This window comes from Equus przewalskii, chromosome 10, assembly GCF_037783145.1.
Source record: "Equus przewalskii isolate Varuska chromosome 10, EquPr2, whole genome shotgun sequence".
In the NCBI taxonomy this organism is placed as follows: Eukaryota; Metazoa; Chordata; class Mammalia; order Perissodactyla; family Equidae; genus Equus; species Equus przewalskii.
In genome coordinates this window covers 20109953-20129685 of record NC_091840.1, presented here as the reverse complement: position 1 = coordinate 20129685, position 19733 = coordinate 20109953, and the positions used below count along the sequence as shown (strand labels likewise).

At 49.9% G+C, this 19733-nt stretch overlaps 2 protein-coding genes across 34 annotated transcripts in view; one reads left to right on the top strand and one right to left on the bottom strand.

Moving 5' to 3' along the window:
• The first annotated feature begins 2 nt into the window (after positions 1–2).
• RND2 (Rho family GTPase 2) lies at positions 3–3677 on the top strand. Its single transcript, XM_008543408.2, has 5 exons — positions 3–234; positions 713–800; positions 1600–1709; positions 2499–2633; positions 2849–3677. Exons 1-5 carry the CDS (start codon positions 133–135, stop codon positions 3113–3115), a joined length of 702 nt encoding a protein of 233 aa, XP_008541630.1. The 5' UTR covers positions 3–132; the 3' UTR covers positions 3116–3677.
• An 11509-nt stretch (positions 3678–15186) lies between these two features.
• Positions 15187–19733, bottom strand: part of BRCA1 (BRCA1 DNA repair associated) — a 55906-nt gene continuing 51359 nt past the window's right edge. For 31 of the 33 annotated variants that reach the window (XM_008543417.2, XM_008543418.2, XM_070561831.1 and 28 more), the window contains 4 exons: positions 19203–19257; positions 17866–17939; positions 17192–17252; positions 15187–16440 (listed from right to left, as the gene is read on the bottom strand). In XM_008543417.2, coding sequence (XP_008541639.2) covers positions 16328–16440; positions 17192–17252; positions 17866–17939; positions 19203–19257 — 303 coding nt within the window. In that variant the 3' untranslated portion in view covers positions 15187–16327. Of the gene's footprint in view, positions 16441–17191; positions 17253–17865; positions 17940–19105; positions 19258–19733 lie in introns of all 33 variants that reach the window. The other 2 variants (XR_011523344.1, XR_011523345.1) reach the window with 1 other exon arrangement.

Here is a 19733-nt window from a genome sequence, read left to right as displayed (position 1 = left end):
CGGCGGGGGCTCGGCGCGGGCCCGCGAGATGCCGGTGTCGGCGGCCCGGGAGGCTGCAGCTGCAGCGGCGGGGGAGGCGGCATCGGGGCCCCGGAGGGGGGCTGCGCGGGGGGCCGGCGCGTAGCCGGGACTATGGAGGGGCAGAGCGGCCGCTGCAAGATCGTGGTGGTGGGGGACGCGGAGTGCGGCAAGACAGCGCTGCTGCAGGTGTTCGCCAAGGACGCCTACCCAGGGGTGAGGGACCCGCTTCTTGAGAGGGGGGCGCCGAGGCAGCGGGGGTGGCTGACTGGGGACCAGAGGACGGACGGAAATGGGTGCTAGGGTAACCAGAGAAGAGAGAGAGGGGCTCGGAGGGCCGGGGGAGGCTTTGGGGGCTCTGGAGGGACTGCAGAGGATTGGGGTGGGAGGAGTTGGGGAGCAGGGTGAGATGAATGGGGTTTGGGGGAACCAGATTATCCCAGAGGGGGCGCTAGGGGAATGTCGGGGGTCCTGGGCATCGGAGAGGGGACTAACTAGGGGCTGAAGGGATCGGGAGGGGGTCTGGGAGCCTAGCAGAGATTCCGCTGAAGCAGCTGCTCTCGGTACCCCCCCTTTGCCCAACGCCGGACCAACTTGTGTCCAGGGTCTGGGCTGGACGGGGCGTGGGAGTGAGGAGGGCATTTGTCTGGGGTGAGGACTGGAGGCTCTCATCTTGACCCATCCGTGTCTGCAGAGTTATGTCCCCACGGTGTTTGAGAACTACACCGCGAGCTTTGAGATCGACAAGCGCCGCATTGAGCTCAACATGTGGGACACTTCAGGTAGTCAAGTCCCTCGGGGTCACCCTGACTTCCAAGGCCCCCACCCTGACCCCTCCGTTGGCCAGACCCTTAGGCACCAGGTCAGCTCAGCCCATCCATCCAATTCCAAGAAGAAAGAAAATCAATTTTCGGCTAAAGCCAGGGAAACTGAGGTAGAGCTTGTGAGACACATAGAAATCGTGTCCTGAAGGAGAAAGCCCAGTATCCGATCCCCTCAGTTGGATTCCACCCACCTGGGAAAGTTGGGAGGGAATGGCTTTTATTTTGGAACGTGCTTCTTAGGAGATAGGACTGGGTTTAGGAAAGACATTTAGAATTTCTTTGGGGGGTGGGCAACTGCTTCTCTAGACTGAACTATAGAAATCTGAGATCAAGTCCCAAGAGGGTGGGAGAGCTCTGCCCCTCCCCCTCCTCCAAAAAAGGAGGAGGGTTTTTATTTTTACTGGCTCCCCTGAAGGGCTTTAGAAGATGTCTGTCAAAGCCTAGAAAACACATGCAAAATTTTGTGAGAATGTTGGGAGATTTCATGAGCTTCTCAAAGACTCAAAAAAATTAAGAATGATTACTTTTAGAGAAACCTCTAGGGAAGTGGAGAGCTGTTTTCTGCTGTTTAACCTCGCCTCTGGCGGCTCCCCTCCTTGGAGAAACACAGACTTCTCGATGGGTATTAATAACTGTTCTTTTCCATTCTCTGCTCCTAACATCCCTTGACCAGGATTGCTAAGGTCTCCCACTCCCTTCCAGGCCTCCCACCCGCTCAGGACCCTTGTCTGTCCCCTCCCTCCCTGTCTTCTCTCAGGTTCCTCTTACTATGATAATGTCCGGCCTCTGGCCTATCCTGATTCAGATGCTGTGCTCATCTGCTTCGACATTAGCCGACCAGAAACACTGGACAGTGTCCTCAAGAAGGTGGGAGCCTGGGGAAGCAGGACAGCTAGACTGAGGGGACCTGGAAACCATGGTCCTGGCCCAACATGGGCCAGGAGGGCAGAGTGACAGCTGGGGCACGGCCATCAGCTGGAGAGTGCGTGAAGCTCTCATCCTTCGCCGCCACCTCTGCTTCCTGGAAATCGGTCCTCAGAGCTGGATACTGCATCTGGGGGAGATGGAGGAGAACAGGGAGAAGCACTCAAGGGACTCCTTATCCACTTTCCCCACCTCCTTGGGTGTGGGAGCCCCAGATAGAGGGGACGGGAATGCTGCTCCTGGAGCTAAGGAAGGTCCTGTAGTCTTCTCTCAAGGCCTCTATTTCCATGAGAAAAGCCCATGGTGAATGGACAGAAGTCTGCTAAGGCAGCCCCAGTTCCCAGGCGGTTCCCTGGGGGGGGGGGGGGGGGGAGGGGAGGGAGGTGGGGGGGGGGTGCTGGGAGGTGGATTGGTCTATTCCCAGAAGAAATTTGGGAAAGGGGGTGGGAATGGAAAGATTCCAGGCTGGCAGACCCTTCATAGCCCCCGAGGTAGAAGCAAGACCCCCAATCCTACAGCCTCACCCTACCCCTCCCTCCCTCCCCTTCTTCCACACCCCATCCTGTTTTCAGCCCAAGCCCACCATTCCCACCTCCTTGCTCACATGAGAGAGTGAAGAGGGATGCATGGTTTCTGCATGCTATGAGGAAGAGCGTCCTCCTGATGTGGAGCAAGAGTTCACCCTGTGCCTCCTTCTACCCCTCCATAACTCTGTTTTCTTTCCCCAAATAGTGGCAAGGGGAGACTCAGGAGTTTTGCCCCAATGCCAAGGTTGTGCTGGTTGGCTGTAAACTGGACATGCGGACCGACCTGGCCACACTGAGGGAGCTGTCCAAGCAGAGGCTTATCCCTGTTACACATGAGCAGGTGGGACCCTTAACCTTTGACCTAGTCTCAGCCTAGACCTCTTACCTCTGTCCCTCTAGATCTCTGATTTGGAAACACCCTACTTGGCTCATCCCTTGCCTTGACCTGTGACCTCTGGCCTGATCTCTTGACCCCTCCCGGGCCTCAGCCTCCATACTTCTTGCTGAGCTGCAGGCTAAGCCCCACAACTTCCTCCATGCACTCCATCCTTCCAGGGCACTGTACTGGCCAAGCAAGTGGGGGCTGTGTCCTACGTGGAGTGCTCCTCCCGGTCCTCTGAGCGCAGCGTCAGGGATGTCTTCCATGTGGCCACAGTGGCCTCCCTTGGCCGTGGCCAAAGGCAGCTACGCCGTACTGACTCACGCCGGGGACTGCAGCGATCCACTCAGCTGGCAGGACGGCCGGACCTGGGGAACGGGAACGGGAATGGGACCGAGGGCGAGATACACAAGGATCGAGCCAAGAGCTGCAACCTCATGTGAGGGGCCAGAATGAAGCAGAATGTGAGAAGGGGTGGTGAGGGCACAGTTGTCCCCTGCCTGCACCTGGGCTTCCTGACCTCCTGACTCTGGCTGGGACTTCAGGGCATGCGGAGTGAGCGATTCTCCTGGGCAGGGGAGCTGGAGGCAGAAGATTGCCACCATTCCCCACATCCTCATCCCCCTCCTCTCCACAGGAAGTAGAGGGAGCTAAGGGCAGGCATCTGGGCCGGGAGCTGGGATGGGGCAGTGGGGTTGGAGAAGCTAGCATCAAGCAGTGACCTTGGCTGAGTCTCAGTAGATGAAGGGTGGCTTCCCTCCCCACCCCCAGCCCCCATATCCTGGTCCTGGCTTCCTTCCCTAAGTAAAGTATCCATTCGATGACCTTCCCTTTTCCTCTCCTTTCACTTCTACAGCTGTTCTCACTCATTCTAACCTCCAGGCAACAGGCACCAAATTAAAAAGCAAGTTAAGAAGCCCCTCCCCCCATTTACCCACCAGTCCTAGCTCCCTGCCTCCCTTTCCCCAAGAGTCCCCAAATAAAGCCCATGTCCATGGAAAACGACTGTGGCTTTAGTTTTATTGCTTTCTAAAAAACCAATCTACCAATTTCTGGCAGCAGGAGGAAAGTTACACTTCAGGGAGGCCTTTCCTGTCTATGCCTACTGATGGAGCAGAGGAAAAAGCCATGGGCTGGATCAGTGGTGTCCATTTAGGAGCCAGAGGTGGGAGAGTGAGATATCTTGGGAATATTTATCTCAGTTAATGAGCCAGACAATCCTAAGGCCATTAGGGGGTTTTAAAGTGGACTGATGTGCAATTCATTACTCAGCCCAGCTGGGGCCCCCTGCTAGTGTGGGAGGGGACCTGCTGAAGTGGTCCAGGCCCCTGGTTCACCATCTCCACCCCGAGCTTGGAATCAATCTGATGGTGGCTTGGGAATTGTCGGGGTAGGGAGGGCATCAAAAGCCTCCACAGCACAGAAGTAAACCCTCTGCAGGGTGAAGTTTCCCAACGGGACAGTAGTTTGATTCTGGGGTCTCCTCGGAGGTGAGGGCAGGGGCTCTTGCCCTCTTTCCATCCTGAGCTCCTTGATGATTTTGGAAGGAGCATCAGCGGTGAGTTTAGGGCCACACCCCCACCCCCAACCCCCTGGAGAAGGATAGCCGGTGGAGGGGCTGGCTGGAGCGCTTGTTGTCAGGAAAGACAGTGCTGGTCTGTTTTCTCGGGAGTCTGGTTTCACATTGTCCCGTATTCCCTCTCTGGCTCTGGTCCCACTGGCCTCTTTTCAGTGACATTCTCCCCCAGGAACCATCCCTAGCCCTCCCCTCCCCTCCCCCAGCCCCAGCCAGTTCTTCCAGACACACTGGGAGAGAACACGGACCTTATTACCCTCCCATCTGCTGGGATCCCCCTAATTCACAGCCCATCCCTCCTTCATTCATTCAGTAAATATGTACTGAGCACCAACTGTATGCCAGACACTAGCTTGGGATTCTGAAAGGACCAGCCTCTGTGCTCTGGAGGCAAGCCCAGCAGGAAAGAGAGGTGTCCCAGGTGTGACTGTGCTTTGCCTGAGGGAGCCAGTCTGAGCCAGTCCTGAGGGTTGAAGAGGAGTTTGCCAGGCAGGGAAGGGGTAGGAAAGGCACTCTGAGTAGAGGGTGCAGCATGTGCAAACACGTGGAGATGAGAAAAAGCATGGCACTGTTGGGGCTGCCATGGCGGGGAGGGCAGAAGACAAGGCTGGGAACGTACATCAGGGTCACTGCAGGGCCCACAAAGGAACCAGGACTTCATTCTGAGGGTGTAAGGAGGCACTAGGGATTCCAAGCAGAGAATGAAGTGACCAGATTTGGTTTTTGGATAGATGGTTATCTGGATGAAGCTAGGGGATTCAGCTCTGAGATGTGTCATTCAAAATAGCCTCTCCTTTCCCTATGCCAGGGCCCAGTCTTGAGAGAAAAGGAAATCCCACCCACTTCTGGCTCATCAGACACCCCTTTCCTCCCATTCCTACAGGACCCTGTCCTGGTCCATCTCAACCAGTCCCCTCAAGGATTCTCGGACAGCTTCAAGGGCCCTGGACACCCTACCCCCTCAAACTGAGACCTGGTTAGGGGCATCTGAGACCCTCCTCAAGGACCCTGAGTCCTGGATTGAGGGTACTGGAGAAGGCTGGGGCCCAGCTAGGTGGCTCTCAGTCTGGTCTCAGAAGACTGACCCGTCCCCCACAGGGACCTGTCATACCATTGACTTGGGGTTTTTGGCCACGTGGCTTCTCTACTTCACCCTGGACTTTGGTACAAAGCAGGCTCAAGCCTGTAGCCGTCAAAGCTCAGCGTTTGTGCTCCCTCTCTTTTCCCAACCTCCCTCTCCTGCTGCGCTCAGGGAATGCAAACGCATTTCAATATCTGCCTAAAGCAAACATAATTAGGAAGATAAATCAGCTGGAGGAACCCCAAAGTTTAATACATTTCCAATACGACCAGGAACAGATTTTGGTCTCCTCTGCAGGTCTGGGTTGCCAGATATTTTATTTCTGGGAGAGGGCTGTGCCCCTGGGCTGAGGAGCCCAGTAAGTGGGAGGGGGGAAGGGGGCTGTTCCTGGATCCTGAAACGCCCCAGAGGGCTGGAGGGAGGAGAACTTACCCCCACCCCGACCCCAGATGCAGGAGTCAGACCCAGCTTCCTCCTCTGCAGCTGTTTCCCCCCACAAATTAGACACTCGTTTGGGAAACAATGTAGCCTCGTTAATCATTTAATGAAATAAACAACTAATCATGCTGTGATGCTGCCAGTGTTTCTTAACCTCCGCAATCAACCCGCCCAGGAGGGAGGATGGGGATGGAAGGGATGCGGTGGGGACTTGGTCTAATCTCTGAAATGCTTCTGCTGACAGAGGGTCGTCCCTCTGTGACTCCAGCCTTCCCAGGAGGGAGTCGTAAAGAGAGCTGGATCTCAGCTCTGCTGCTGCCTCCCTGGGAGCCTTTGGCGAGGCCCTGCACCCGTCTGAACCCCAGTTTGGAAAAGGGAGCTGATCACATCTATCTCCTGTTGTTGAGGAAGATCCAGAGAGGAGAAAAGATGTAGAAAAGCTGTTTGACCCTTTAGGGGGCTGAACTGATGTCAACCTTTATTTTTTACAAGCTAGACATCCGGGCTTGAGTGCTTCTGAGCTGGGCCTGAGGGAATCAGGAAAGGCTTCTTGGAGGGGGCTTCTTGTGCTGGGGATTCAAAGGCTGGAGGAAGGCCAAAAGACAGGAACGGGGAGGTCACTGTGTCTTGTTCCCACACCTATCCTGAGGGCTAGAGAGCTTTAGTGACACTTCCAAAGGCTGAGGTCCTTTAGTCCCCATTTTTCTGAACTCCCCCTCATTACCTTTTCTTACGTCTCTGGGTGAGGACCCCATTTTGCCATAGTGACCCCATCCCAGATACACTCAGACTGGTCCTGCAGGCTGAGGAAGTTGGGGGGAAGGGGTCATATCCCCAAGTTCCTGGTGGACAGCAGGACCCTGGCAGGCAATCCGGCTACACTTCTCTCCCCCTACTCCCCTCTCTCTTCCCCAGGAAAGGGGTTCAGCTCTTCTGAGTATCCCTCCTTCCCTCTCTGCCAACAAAGGAGTTTCTTCTACACACTGCAGCCCCTCTCCCACCTTCCCACTTCCAGCTGGGTTCTCAGGTCTTCCTCCATCTCTAGTCAATCCCCTACTCTCCTCAAGGCTGGGGGGGAGGGTCAGAAAGAGGGGAGGCTCCAGGTCCGGGTGGGGTGATTCTCAAGCAGCTATCCTTCAGCAGCCTGAGAGACAAGAGGGACACATACATAAGTACCCCTCCCCCCCAAGAAAATGCCTCTGCTGTTGACTCCTAAATAACAGATGTCTGTCTGCATATTAATGAGATTGGACGAATAATTGGTGAGTTTTTCATTCAGTGTCAGAATGAACCCGGACGCCTTATGTTCATGCACACAGGCACACAGACACCAACCCCCCTCCCCCCCAACTCTCCCCCTTCCACCAGAACACAATGAGACAGACGCAGATGCTAGCAAGCCTGATCCACAATGGGGAGGGCAGACAGGGAACCGGGAGGGGGTGTCAGCAGGAGGGAGACCTCCACCGTCTGGGTTTGTGGGGTTTCTCCTTGATTAGTTTCCCCAGCCCCCTAAGGGCAAAAGCTTGCATTTGTGAGATTTCACCACTATGCAGGAGCCCAGAGGAAGGTGGGAGCCAAAGGGTAGAGAGAGTTGTAGGGGGAGGCAGGCACTGCCTAGAGGGGAGCAACCAAGCAATGGCCTCCTTTAGTGAAGTTGTGCCTCCCATGAGCCTGGAATCAGCAGGCCCCTTACCTTGCTTAAGCCCCTGTGCCAGGATGTGAGGTGTAAGAACTGAGATTTTGGAGTCAGACAGCTACCATTCGCCAGCTGGGTGCTCTTGTGCAAGTTACCCAACCTCTCTGAGCCTCTCACTCTCCTTGTCTCTAAAAACACCTACCTTGCAAAACTGAAAGAACGAAATGAGATAAAGTGTGTCATGTGTCTGTCTTTGTGCCTGGTTTATACTAGGCCCCAACATATAGGTTCTCCCCCCACCTATCCCCAAGACACTTTCAAAATTGCTGCCTCTCTTGCTAGACCCACCCTTGTTAGGGCAGGGGCTAATTAGAAGTTTAGTAATTATCCTGGCTGCCTGGAAACTGGGAGAAGATACAGAGAGGGGCAAGAACAGAGATTAGATAGAAACAGGAGCGCGAACTGATGGAAACCAAGGCCTGGAGTAGGAGGAAAGAGATCACATTGATCTAGAACCGCAAACCAGGAACGGAGAAGGTATTATAGGCAGGTGAAGCGAGCCCTAGAAAGAGTCTAGAATCTAGACTGTAGGTTCTAGGAGCCCCAGTTCTACCATGAACTGTTTGACCTTAGCAAGTCTTCTCCCTTTTTAGTATCAGTCTCATCTGTAAAATGAGGGGGTTGGTTTGCTCTCTAAGGTCCCTTCTCATTGTGTGAGGAGTCCCAGTGGCCTGAGCTACAAGGCTGCCTCCCCTCACCACACACACACACTCTCTATGGCCCATCAGTCACTCTTCCTCTGTTTCCTCTCTCCCTTGGTGAATGGATCTGCTGCGCCAGCAAACAACTGTCCATTGTGTCCTAATGAGGGACGAGCAGGGAAAACCAATCACTTATGATGCAAATGAGCGGCGGCTGCAGCCTCCTTGCTTTCACTGAGTGCCTCTCTCCGGCCTAGACCCCGGCGCTGCCCCAGTTGGGCCTTTCTCCCTAGCCTCAGTTCCCATCTGGTCCTGGAGGAGGGGGGAGACCCAGACTGGCCTTCCCATTGTCGTTCATTGTCACTCCCTGCAAGGAGCCTCAACCCTCACAGTCTCGAGAGGCCCAGCTTCTCTCCTCACCCCAAAGAGCTCCCAGGGCAGCTCAGTTTTTGTTTTTTTGTCTTTTTGAAGGAAGATTAGCCCTGAGCTAACTACTGTCACTCCTCTTTTTGCTGAGGAAGACTGGCTCTGAGCTAACATCCATGCCCATCTTCCTCTACTTTATACATGGGACGCCTACCACAGCATGGCTTTTGCCAAGCGGTGCCATGTCCACACCCAGGATCCGAACTGTCGAACCCTGGTCCGCCGAGAAGCAAAACATGCGCACTTAACAGCTGTGCCACCGGGCCGGCCCCCAGTTTTTGTTTTTAATTGAGGTGAAATTCACCTAGCAATTGCCACCTCTCTGGGCTCAGGTGTTGTGCCCCCTGCCCATCTCCACACCCACAGCCTCCAGTGACACAGGGAAGCTGTTGAGGCCTCTGCAGAGTTGAGGAATAATGGAGGCTGTTTTTGGGCTAAAGGTGAGAGATGTCCCGAGCCGGCCTGGGGTGAAGGGAACAAGCGCTGCGCATTAGAATGGAGCCAGGAAGGCTTGGGCTTTGGCGGGGAGGGATCATCGCTGCCTTCCCCAGCGCAGCCCTGGGGCCATATCTTTAGGAAATGGCCTCTTGAATTCCTGTGGAGGTTTTTTCTTCCCCCTTAATTTCTCAGGCCTTTGGTTAGAAACCAGAGGTGGCTCCAGCACAGACCTTGGTTTCCATGGCTTTCAGAGCTTGGGGGCCTGGGGGACGATCCCACCAGCAGGCTTCTTGCCTTGGCAGCTGCGGAGGGCCCTGAAACTGCCCCCACAAGCCCTTTGCCTCCAGGAGAGACCTCCCCTCACGCCCCAGGGACAGGCTTCACCAAGGAAAGATTTTCTACTGACTTGGCACCAGTTTATTCCAGAGTCTTATAGCCTAACAGCTGGGAAGACCCACATAAGCTGTAATTTGAGTTTCTCTTGCTGATATACACTACCGTTTGGTTTTATGTTGTTTTCAAGAGAAGATGGCAAACATCTGTTTACCTGTGTGTCTGTTACCTTTAGATTCACCTCTTTTTCCCTTCCCTAATCTAAGACATGTGGTAATGCTTTAAAAAAACTCTTCTGGAACGAACTAGTGCCAACTGCTGCAGCACTGAAGAGAAAAACCTTCACAGGGTCACAAACTTTTTTTCCTTTTTTTGAGGAAGATTAGCCCTGAGCTAACTACTGCCACTCCTCCTCTTTTTGCTGAGGAAGACTGGCCCTGAGCTAACATCCATGCCCATCTTCCTCTACTTTATATGTGGAACACCTACCACAGCATGGCTTTTGCCAAGCAGTGCCATGTCCGCACGCGGGATCCCAACCAGCAAACCCCGGGCCACCAAGAAGCTGAAAGTGTGAACTTAACCACTGCACCACTGGGCTGGCCCCACAAACTTTCTTTTATTTTCCCTGACCCTACCTTCAACTCAGCTCCCTCTCTCGCAGACAAAACACAGCCCAGACTATAGAATAAGGGCATTTCCATCTGTGGCCTAATGAAAAGGGACTCCTGGCCTAGTTAGGTCCAGGTCTGCCACCAATTCACTGGGTGACATTTGACAAGGTCCTGGACCTCGTTGTACCGCCTATAAAGTGGGAATAACAATCTTTACCCCAGCCACCCCCCAGGGAACAAGTGAGGAGAGAGAAGTAATGGTTGCGCCAGTGCTTTGAACTTGCAAAAAGATGATCATAAACATCGTAATTATTTCTCCAGTAATGGCAGCAGCAGGTTATCTGTCTTGAGTATCCAGCCTGGAGGAGGCCTTGCTGGAGGACAAATGGATAGGGGAAACTGATGTTCTGTGTCCGAGTGGGTGTTGGTCTGATTAATCACAAAGGGGTAGGCTTCATGATAGGCAAAAGAGGATGGATGAGGGAATCTACAGGTGTGGGCTTAGAAAAGGAAGAGCGATTCTTGGACATTTAGATCTCTTATCTTGTTTTTGAAGTAAATCAGGGTCCTAGAAAAATGAGTGGGAGGGACTGAAGGGAATTAGCACTCTAAGAGGCAGAATGTGGCTGGTTTTCCAAGGACCAAAGTTCCTAAGGGTGGGGCCAGCCGTTGGATAAGCCCTTCACTCAGTGAGTCCGTTCATCTTTTAATTCATTCATTTAGCAAATACTCATTGGGTGCCTTAACAAGGTATCTGGCAGGCACACAGCTGGCTTATAACAAAGAAAATGATACTAATCCTGCCCATAAGGCCCTTCTAGTCAAATAGAAATAATTTTTTTTTAAAGATTGGCATCTGAGCTAACAACTGTTGCCAATCTTCCCCCCCCCCCGGACCCCCCCAGTACATAGTTGTATATGTTTTAGTTTTGGGTCCTTCTAGTTGTGGCATGTGGGATGCCGCCTCAGCATGGCCTAATGAGCAGTGCCATGTCCGCGCCCAGGATCCAAACCGGCAAAACCCTGGGCCGCTGAAGCAGAGTGCGTGAACTTAACCACTTGGCCACGGGGCCGGCCCCAGAAATAACTTATTGAAGGAAGAAAGTGTCATAAATAAAGCAAAAATTCTGAAAGGGAAGAAATTCTGGCCTGGAAAACCTGCGGAAGGCTCTGTGGAGGAAGTAGGGTGGGCAGGATATGGGCCTGCAGAGATGAGAGAGCAGGACTGGCTCAGTACAACAGTGTTTTTGTTTGTTTGTTTTTTGTGAGGAAGAGTGTCCCTGAGCTAACATCTGTGCCAATCTTCCTCTATTTTGTATGTAGGACACACCACAGCATGGCTGATGAGCAGTGTGTAGGTCCACACCTGGGATCTGAACGAGTGAACCCCGGGCTGCCAAAGCAGAGCACGTGAACTTAACGTAAGCAATTTGAAGGCCAGAAATGGATCTTTTCTTCTGCCCTTCTGAAACTCTGGGGCACATGCACACACACACAGAGGCTACCACAGAACTGGGTACGTAGTCTCCCCTCAATCATTAGCCTTAATGTTACTCACTGCCTCCTAGGACTGGTTCCCAACACACTTTAGGTTCATACAAATCTTTGAATCAAGGCTTTGCCACCTTTTGTTGTGTGACCTCGGCAAGTAGCTTGACCTTAAAGCATCATTTTCCACATTTGTATGTTGAGAATAGAGTGTGGCGCTTAGTAGGAGTGTAGCAAAGATAGTCATTAATGATTATTATTGTTGTTGCTCCTGAGAACTGATAAGATCAGACGGTCCTCAGAACCCAGGGCTGAGTTTCCATCTTCCTTCCTTTTTAATTTAGTCATCTTTTCCCCTCTGCCTCCTGTTTTATCCTCCTTGAGTCTTTCCTGTCACCAGTCTACAGGTTTGCCTGCCTTTCTCGCTCTAGGCCAGCTTTCTCTCCTCCCCACAGAGAGCCCACTAGTGGCTGGCTCTCACTGGGTAGGTTGTCTGTGCCTTGCTCTCCATCACTCAATAAAGATAAATTACAAAATCATTTGTTTTATTTGTTCTTGTTACCTTGAGGGCTGTCTGAAATTGCCTTTCTTTAGAAAGCCACATTTGCATATCTCTATACTGGAGTCAAAGGCTGCAGCTGTGGTTTCACTGCAATTTAAATATTAATAAAACCTCCTAAACCTCTAGATGTTTTTTTAAGCAGTATGGCCCTTCTGCTCCTAAATTGCTAATATAATTTAATCTTTGTCCTTTGCTTTCTATTTGTTTAAAGGGCCATCAGAGTCGACTGAAGCCAGCTGCTGCAACCTTGTAGATAAGAATCACTAACCAGCCCACAAACCTGTTTTCCTTAACATGCCCAAGGTTCACCTCTCCTGGAGACAAAAGAATAGACCATAGATAACATCTTATACCAATTAGCAGTCCTTTACACTAAGCCAGTGGTTCTCAAACTTGAGCTTGCTTCAGAATTACAGATTGTTGGACCCCACCCCCAGAATCTGATTCAGTAGGTCTAGAGTGAGGCCCCAGAATCTGCCTAACCAGTTTCTAGATGATGTTGTTACCCACTACCCGCATTCCCCATGAGCGCACCATGGTTTGGAAATCACTGCACTAAGCTGCATGTTAAGCTGCCTCATTCCGGGTCCCTGACATTAGGTCTCCCAAGTTCTTATTCCCTCGCCTCCATAATGGGGTCGGGGGTGGGGCGCGTCTCTACAGTTGTGTATCCCCTCAAACCATTACTTAGATTTTCCTGATCATTCGGACTCATTTCAGGATCAGCTCCCTCTGCACCTCCCCATAGGAGCTGGCTGTCTCCAGTTCTCCTTAATTTTCTATTTGCCCAGATTCATTTCTTTAATTTTCTCCTTGTTACAGGCAGATTTACAGGCAGTTTGAGGGAGCTGAGCATCAGTGAAGTGCGGTAAAGGGGCCTCAGCCATTTTACAGTTTTTGATAAGCAAGCCCCATTCTCTGTGTTTCTGTGGGCAGACCTGCAATTCCCCCTCACCCTGCCCTTCTCTCTGCTGCCTGCCTCTGGGGCTGCCCTTATCTGCTCCTCGCAGCCTTCACAGGATACATTCGGGGCAGCTTGACTCCTTCCGCTCCAACTACCCCAACACTGATTCCTTTCTTTTCCTCCTGCATGTTTTTCAGCTGATACTTTGTTGACGATTCTGGTAGCATTTTTTAGGAGGGAGATAATCTACTGAGTTCTTCCTTAGGCCCCCTCCCTGTGCCTGCATGATAATCCCTCCTCTTCTCCTTCCTTTCCAGTTCCTTTGCAGAAGTTCAATTTGTGAAATAAGATAAAGACAGCACAGGAATAGTTCCCAAAATGCTGCTGTGCCCCGAGAGGGCTGAAGATTGTGGGATGGAAAAGTGGGAGGACATTTTAGAGCTAGAGGTCAAAGGAACAAGTAGATTTACTCCATCATCAGATAAGACTCTTAAACCCGGCCAAGGATCATGAGGCCAGGGCCAGAAGTTGACTTGGGGGAAAGGCTATGCAGAGCTTGAAAAACAGATGGCGTGGACATTTGTTGGGAGACCTTGAAAGACAATTACAGAAAACTTTTTCATGTGTTTTCGTCATCTCTGCTTTCACCCAGGATTACTAGGAAGGCAGGCTGTACTAGATGACTCTTGCTTTTTCTATTAGCCCATCAGTGATGGGGGCAGCAGGCTGAGGCCTGGCTCACTCCCAGGATCCAGTAAGCCATAGCTTGTCACTGGAAGTGAGACACTGGCACTGAAGACCAGGCCAGCAGTACTTCTCCTTGCTTCCTGCCTGCCTTTACTGCTAAGAGGGAGACCCACTGACTCCCTGTGAGGTAGACAGGGAGCTGGCACAAACTCTAAAGAGGTCATGTTGTAGGCGAGGATGAACTGGAAGGTTCTGACAACTGAAAGATAAGCAATCATAAACTGGGAGGCGGGATGGGAGTGGTAACAGGAGTAGCCACGATTTAATCCTGAAAATCTTTTGCCTAGGCCTGCTTTCCCATAAAAGAAGCTAGAGAGTGCTAGTTCCCCTCACAATCCATTCTTCTCCTGAATTCCCTTGATGCTAGAACTGGTGCCTTCTGACCTAGGGCCAGTGACTGACGCAGATAGAAAGCTAAATGATGGGATGGAAAAGGGCATGGGTTCAGACTTCTGGGTTGTCATTTACTAGCTGTGCAAACTCTGAGCAAAATCTTATATTTTCAGTTCCCATTCTTCAAATGAGGTGACAAATACCCACTTCATCGGGCTGTGATAAAGACCAAATAAGAAAAAAGTGTAATAATGGCAATTAGTTCAGGTTTCTCTACTCTTCCCTCACCCACCCACCCTCTTTACAGAAAGGGCAGTACTGAATTGTGTGAGGATTTCATTCTCTTTGCTTCAAAGAGGATTCTAATCTCTAAACAGTGCGAAGACCAAGAAATGATGATACAGACCATTATCTGTGGATTAACCATGTTAAACAGGAGTGGTTGTCAGAATTCTAAAGATGTCCTCCCTCGATTTCTGTCCCCTGGTCATTCAATTAAAGGCTAATCTAGGTACTGCTGTGAAGGGACTTTGCAGCTCTAATTAAGGCTATGGACCTTAGGATAGGGAGATTACCCTAGATTATTATCTGGTGGGCACCTCTAATCACTTGAGCCCTTAAAAACAGAAATTTCTCTGGCAGGAGTTAGAGATGCAGCAGTCAGAGAAATGAGGCAGAAGGGGAAGTCAGAGAGATTCCAAGTGTGAGTGAGAAAGACTTGACTAGCCTATGCTGGCTTTGAAGATGGAGGTAGGGGATCATGAGCCTAGGAATGTGGGTGGCCTCTAGAAGCTAAGAATGACCTCTTGGCCAAGAGCCAGCAAGGAAATTGGGATCTTAGTCCTACAATTGTAAGGAACAATTTGGCCAACAACATGAATTGAACTCAGAAATGTATTCATCCCAGAACCTGTAGAAAGGAACACAGCCCGGCTGACACCTTGATTTTGCCCTTGTGAAACCCGAAACAAAGAAATCTGTTGAGCCAACTTGGACTTCTAACCTACGGAACTGAGATAATAAATGGGGGTTGTTTTAAGCCATGAGGTTTGTGACAATTTGTTATGGCAGCAATAGAAAATGAATACAACAGGTACTGAAGTCACCTCAACCACCCTAGGAGGTAGGTACTATTATACATAACCCCATTTTACAGATGAGACTGAAGTACACTGAAAAGGCTCTGAGAAAGTCTGCAGATGTGAGCCTTAAGAACAGCCATACTCGGCAGAAGTGTTTGCCACTGAGTTTATTTGCAGACAAACAGCACAACACTTACAAAATGTATTCTGTACAATCATGTCTTCACTGCCCTCACACCCAGGGGGCTAAAGAAGACCTAGTCCTTCCGACAGCGATCAACAGTCCTGGATAATGAGTTTATGAAAAACACTTTCTCTTCCTTCAGCAAACAAAATTATTTATGAAACTGTGCAGTTCAGCAATAGGGAGCAAGGGGAGAAAAATTACCTCAAGGAAAGCAACAGCTCCTTTCCTGGTGGGATCCGTCATTTTGCAGACATGAAATATTCATATCAGAGATCTTATATTTCAAGAGGAATGGGTTACATACTAGAGCTACAGCACTAAACATTTTATTTATTACTAATAGAGAACTGGAAGACTCTCTTTGGACATTAGCTCTTGAAAAGATTCTGCTGTTTCAGAGCACGTCAGTGCTAAAAATTCTTTAAAAAAATTTTTTTTTTAATTAAAAAAAAAATTCTTTAGAATTCCAGCAACTATAGCCCAGACTTTTGGAGATCAGGGTCAGCATGACTCCCATCTCCTCTAATGAACCCTCGAGTTTCATATTTATATCCATTTCCTGCCTCTGAATTCCCTCCCTAAGGCTCCACTCCAGCATTTGAGCACTGCCCAAGAACTGTTTTGATTTGAAGCCACGTCACAGATCCCCAAGTACTTGCCTTCCATTGAAGGGTCTGACTCTTGGCCCTTGTGAACACGGGGTTTTAGAGAAACCAACTTAGGGAAAGCAGCTATTCTCCTGAGGCCAGTGACTTTGTGCCTCCAGCTCCAAGCCAACAGCCCCAGTACGAGGAATAGGGCTGATAAATAATGAATCAGCATCTTGCTCAGTTGGTGGAGTTTAAATGGCTTTCAATTCTTTCAGGTGAAAAATTACCACAATTTTGTGCTCATTGCCGATTTCAAAGGGACACGAAGCAGAAAATCTTTAAAGGACCCTTGCATTAGCCAGTTCTTTTCAGGCTGATATACATAAAATATTTAGTAATCAGGACTGTGGAAGGACTGAAGAGGAGCTTCCAGAAAAAGGCCATTTCTTAAGCTCATTCTTGGGGTCCTGAGGAGACAGGCCCTATACCTATGGCTGGCTGGAATCAGCAGCAGTTCTAGGGAACCTGGGGTATGAGGTAGGTGTCCAGCTCCTGGCACTGGTAGAGGGCTACGCTGTCCAACACCCACTCTCGGGTCACCACAGGTGCCTCACACATCTGCCCAATCACTGGGGACAGAGAACACAAACAGAGATTAGTGTCAGTTCCCGTTTCTCCAGACCAGATTCTAATCAATCTATTCTGGGGTCCTGGTTGTATGAGTTCTTAGGGTTACTCAGGTAGGAGCAAAATTGTTGATCTTAAGCAATGCTTCAGGACATAGGACCTTACTCAGGAACCTGAGGAGTGACTGCTGGTGAAAGCCTACAGCCTCTGGCAACTTTATTAACATGACCTCCAATCTGTTAAAGGAAAAGTCACCAGAGAGAGCAAAACAGCATTGCAATTTCATGATGTGGTAAAATGTTTGCAATATCTTAAATGAAAAAGCAAAACACTATGATGAGCCTGATAACATTTGTGTAAAATACATATGTGTACATATATACACACACATGCCTGGAAGAATTTTATGGTAATCATCTCCAACTGGTGGGATCACTGGGGTTAGTGTATTGTGTTTGTGCTCATTTATATTTTATGTGATGAACATTCATATTTAATCCCTCCCCTCAATGGAAACAGTTCATTCATTACTTTTATAATGCAAAACAAACAAAAAAACAAACAACTCATCCCGCAGGACATCATATGACACAGGCACATGCTTGTGGCCTTCAGAAGCCCCACACAGGTGCACCATGCCCTCCAGTTGATCTAAAAGGGCATTTAAACCTAAAATCAGCAGAGCAATCTGCATACCTAACCTGGGCCCTCTATCCCATACTCCTCTGGACGAAGGCTTACAGCAAGACTTACTATGGAAGCCGCTGTCCTCTGTCCAGGCGTCCGGTTGCACGACCACAACTGGGTGAGTACCCTGAATCCCCAGGAAGGAAACAGCATTGAGGATAACAGAGCAGGACTTTTGGAACAGTCACTTCACCATTTCTCAAAGGTTTGCTCAAGTAAACTACTCTGGGGGCAACCACAGAAAAGAGCGGGAAGGGCACATACAAAAAGGAAGGGTTAGGGGGCCAGCCCCGTGGCTGAGTGGTTAAGTTTGCGTGCTTCACTGTGGCGGCCCCGGGTTTCACCAGTTCGAATCCTGAGCGCGGATGTGGCACCGTTTGTCAGGCCACGCTGAGGCGGCACCCCACATGCCACAACTAGAAGGACCCGCAACTAAAAATACACAACTATGTACCAGGGGGCTTTGGGGAGAAAAAGAAAAAATAAAATCTTTAAAAAAAGGAAGGGTTAGAGCGAAAGAGCCTTCCCTCAGTATATTAATACTTGTAGCTCTCAAGTCCTTACTCAGCTCTTACAGATGGAGTGTTCTGGCACAGGTACATGGTCAGGGAAGGCTTGGGGTGAAGAGAGGCTTCTGAGGCCACAGTGAGGGGGCTCATAGGGACTGATGGGTACTGCCTTGCTCAGTCACAGGAGAGAATATTGCGTCCTCTCCTGCTGACAGGGCATCAAATGCTTACCTCACTGAAGGTGAACGATGAAGGCTCCTTCACCACAGAAGCCCCACAGAGGCGCACCATCCACTCTAGTTGATCTAAATAGGACATTTAGAACTAAAAATCACCACAGTAAACTGCACATTGGACCTGGGCCCTCGAACTCATACTCCTCCGCCTGAAAGCTCACAGCAAGACTTTTCAGTGAGACTCCCTGTCTCTCTGCTCCAAAGAGACAGAAAGGCTTTAAACTAGAATCTATACTAAGGGTATGGATTCTAAGTCAATTTGCCACTGATATGCTACCTACTGTGGTTATCAGTTCCCACAAGGCCACTTGGTAGATAAGGTTTGATAGTCTTTCAAACAGAACACTTAGAAAGAAAAAAAAATCCAAGATCTAATTTCTATTAATTTGCTAAATTGTTGGCTAAGATGCTGTGAAAAAACACCCAGCTGCCTTCCCTCCCTCCCTGCCCAATTCTGTGTTGGTAATTGATAATCAAGGCCACTGAGAGCACCATACTTGGTGGTAATTACTGTAAATGTCAAGAGATGGGAAGATAATTCATTCAGTAAAAAAATACACATCCTCCTGGACAGAGACTCAGCACATCAGCGGGGAAGGGCTACATGCTGAGCTGGAATCAGCACACTCAGGGGAATAGAAATCAGAAGGGATGGTAGAGATGTTCCACTCGCACCCAGAAAATCAGCTGAACTGACCAGTGGGTGGCTTCTGGGCCCCTCGGGGTGCTCTATTCCATTGACCTACTTCTGGGGATTGCTGAGGCGCTCCTGTTTATCTGAGTGAACTGAGGTCAACTGACTCACCTCCAAATGATTCCTGCTAGAGACCCTGGGTCTCTGTACACCACAGTACAAAACACTGAGAAATCCTTCAGTGGCAACTGGAAATTTCATAGAAATCCAATCAAGAACTAATAAAGAAGACAGAGCAAAATTACTTTGCCAGGCTCCCTTGCTGCCACTCATCTGTCCCTGACCAGATGCCAAGGCCATCTTCAGAGGAGTACAGTATCTTCTCCCTGATTTATTTCTCCCCTTTCTTAGACCAAAGGGCAGTAAGAGCAGCTCGACCGCATCTCTGCACAGAACATACTGTGTCCTAGATCCCAACTCTTCACTGCCTTCTTGCTCTTGAGAAGGGGCACAGGGCTAGTTTTTTGCTATACGGTAACATTTAGGTGCAGTTTTGTCTGATGGGCAGTAAAGAAACAGAATAACCTCTAGAACATCTCACCAATTTGAGGGACCCCCATGAGAAGATCTCTCCTATAACACTCCACAATGTAAGGGAAAGGCTGGTCCTGGACTCCGCACTGCTCCCAGCCTCTTACCTGTGGGCATGTTGGTAAATGGCCCATAGCAACAGATTTCTAGGCCCCTGAAGATCTGGGAAAAGAGAGGGACAGAGCAACAGAGAAACAAACATTAGTTATAAAAGAGTATAGGTTTTATTAAAAAACAATATAAAGAGACTCTCAAAAATGAAGAACTTCCCTTTTTCTTTTCTTTACCCCCACCAAGTTCTGCTGTCACTTCCCAGAGACAATCAGGCCAATGTTCAGAACACTGATGGATTTTAGAAGACTTCTTTAGAAGTACGTATGTAGTTGATCTACTCTACAGTCATTCTTTGTCATTCAAGGGCTGAGCATCCCACCTTGCCACCAATCAGGCCCAGGCTCCTCCCTGATAACTTGTGCAGGTGACTTCACTTCTTGTTAGAGACAAGAAGAAAGAAATTGGTCCTTCTTTATGTTTAATAAAAGGCTGGCATGGCACAAAGTTCAAGCTATTGGCTGAAGTTTGATATTTATCCAGACTTGGTACATCAATACTAACCATGACTCTGGTTGGCAGAGAGT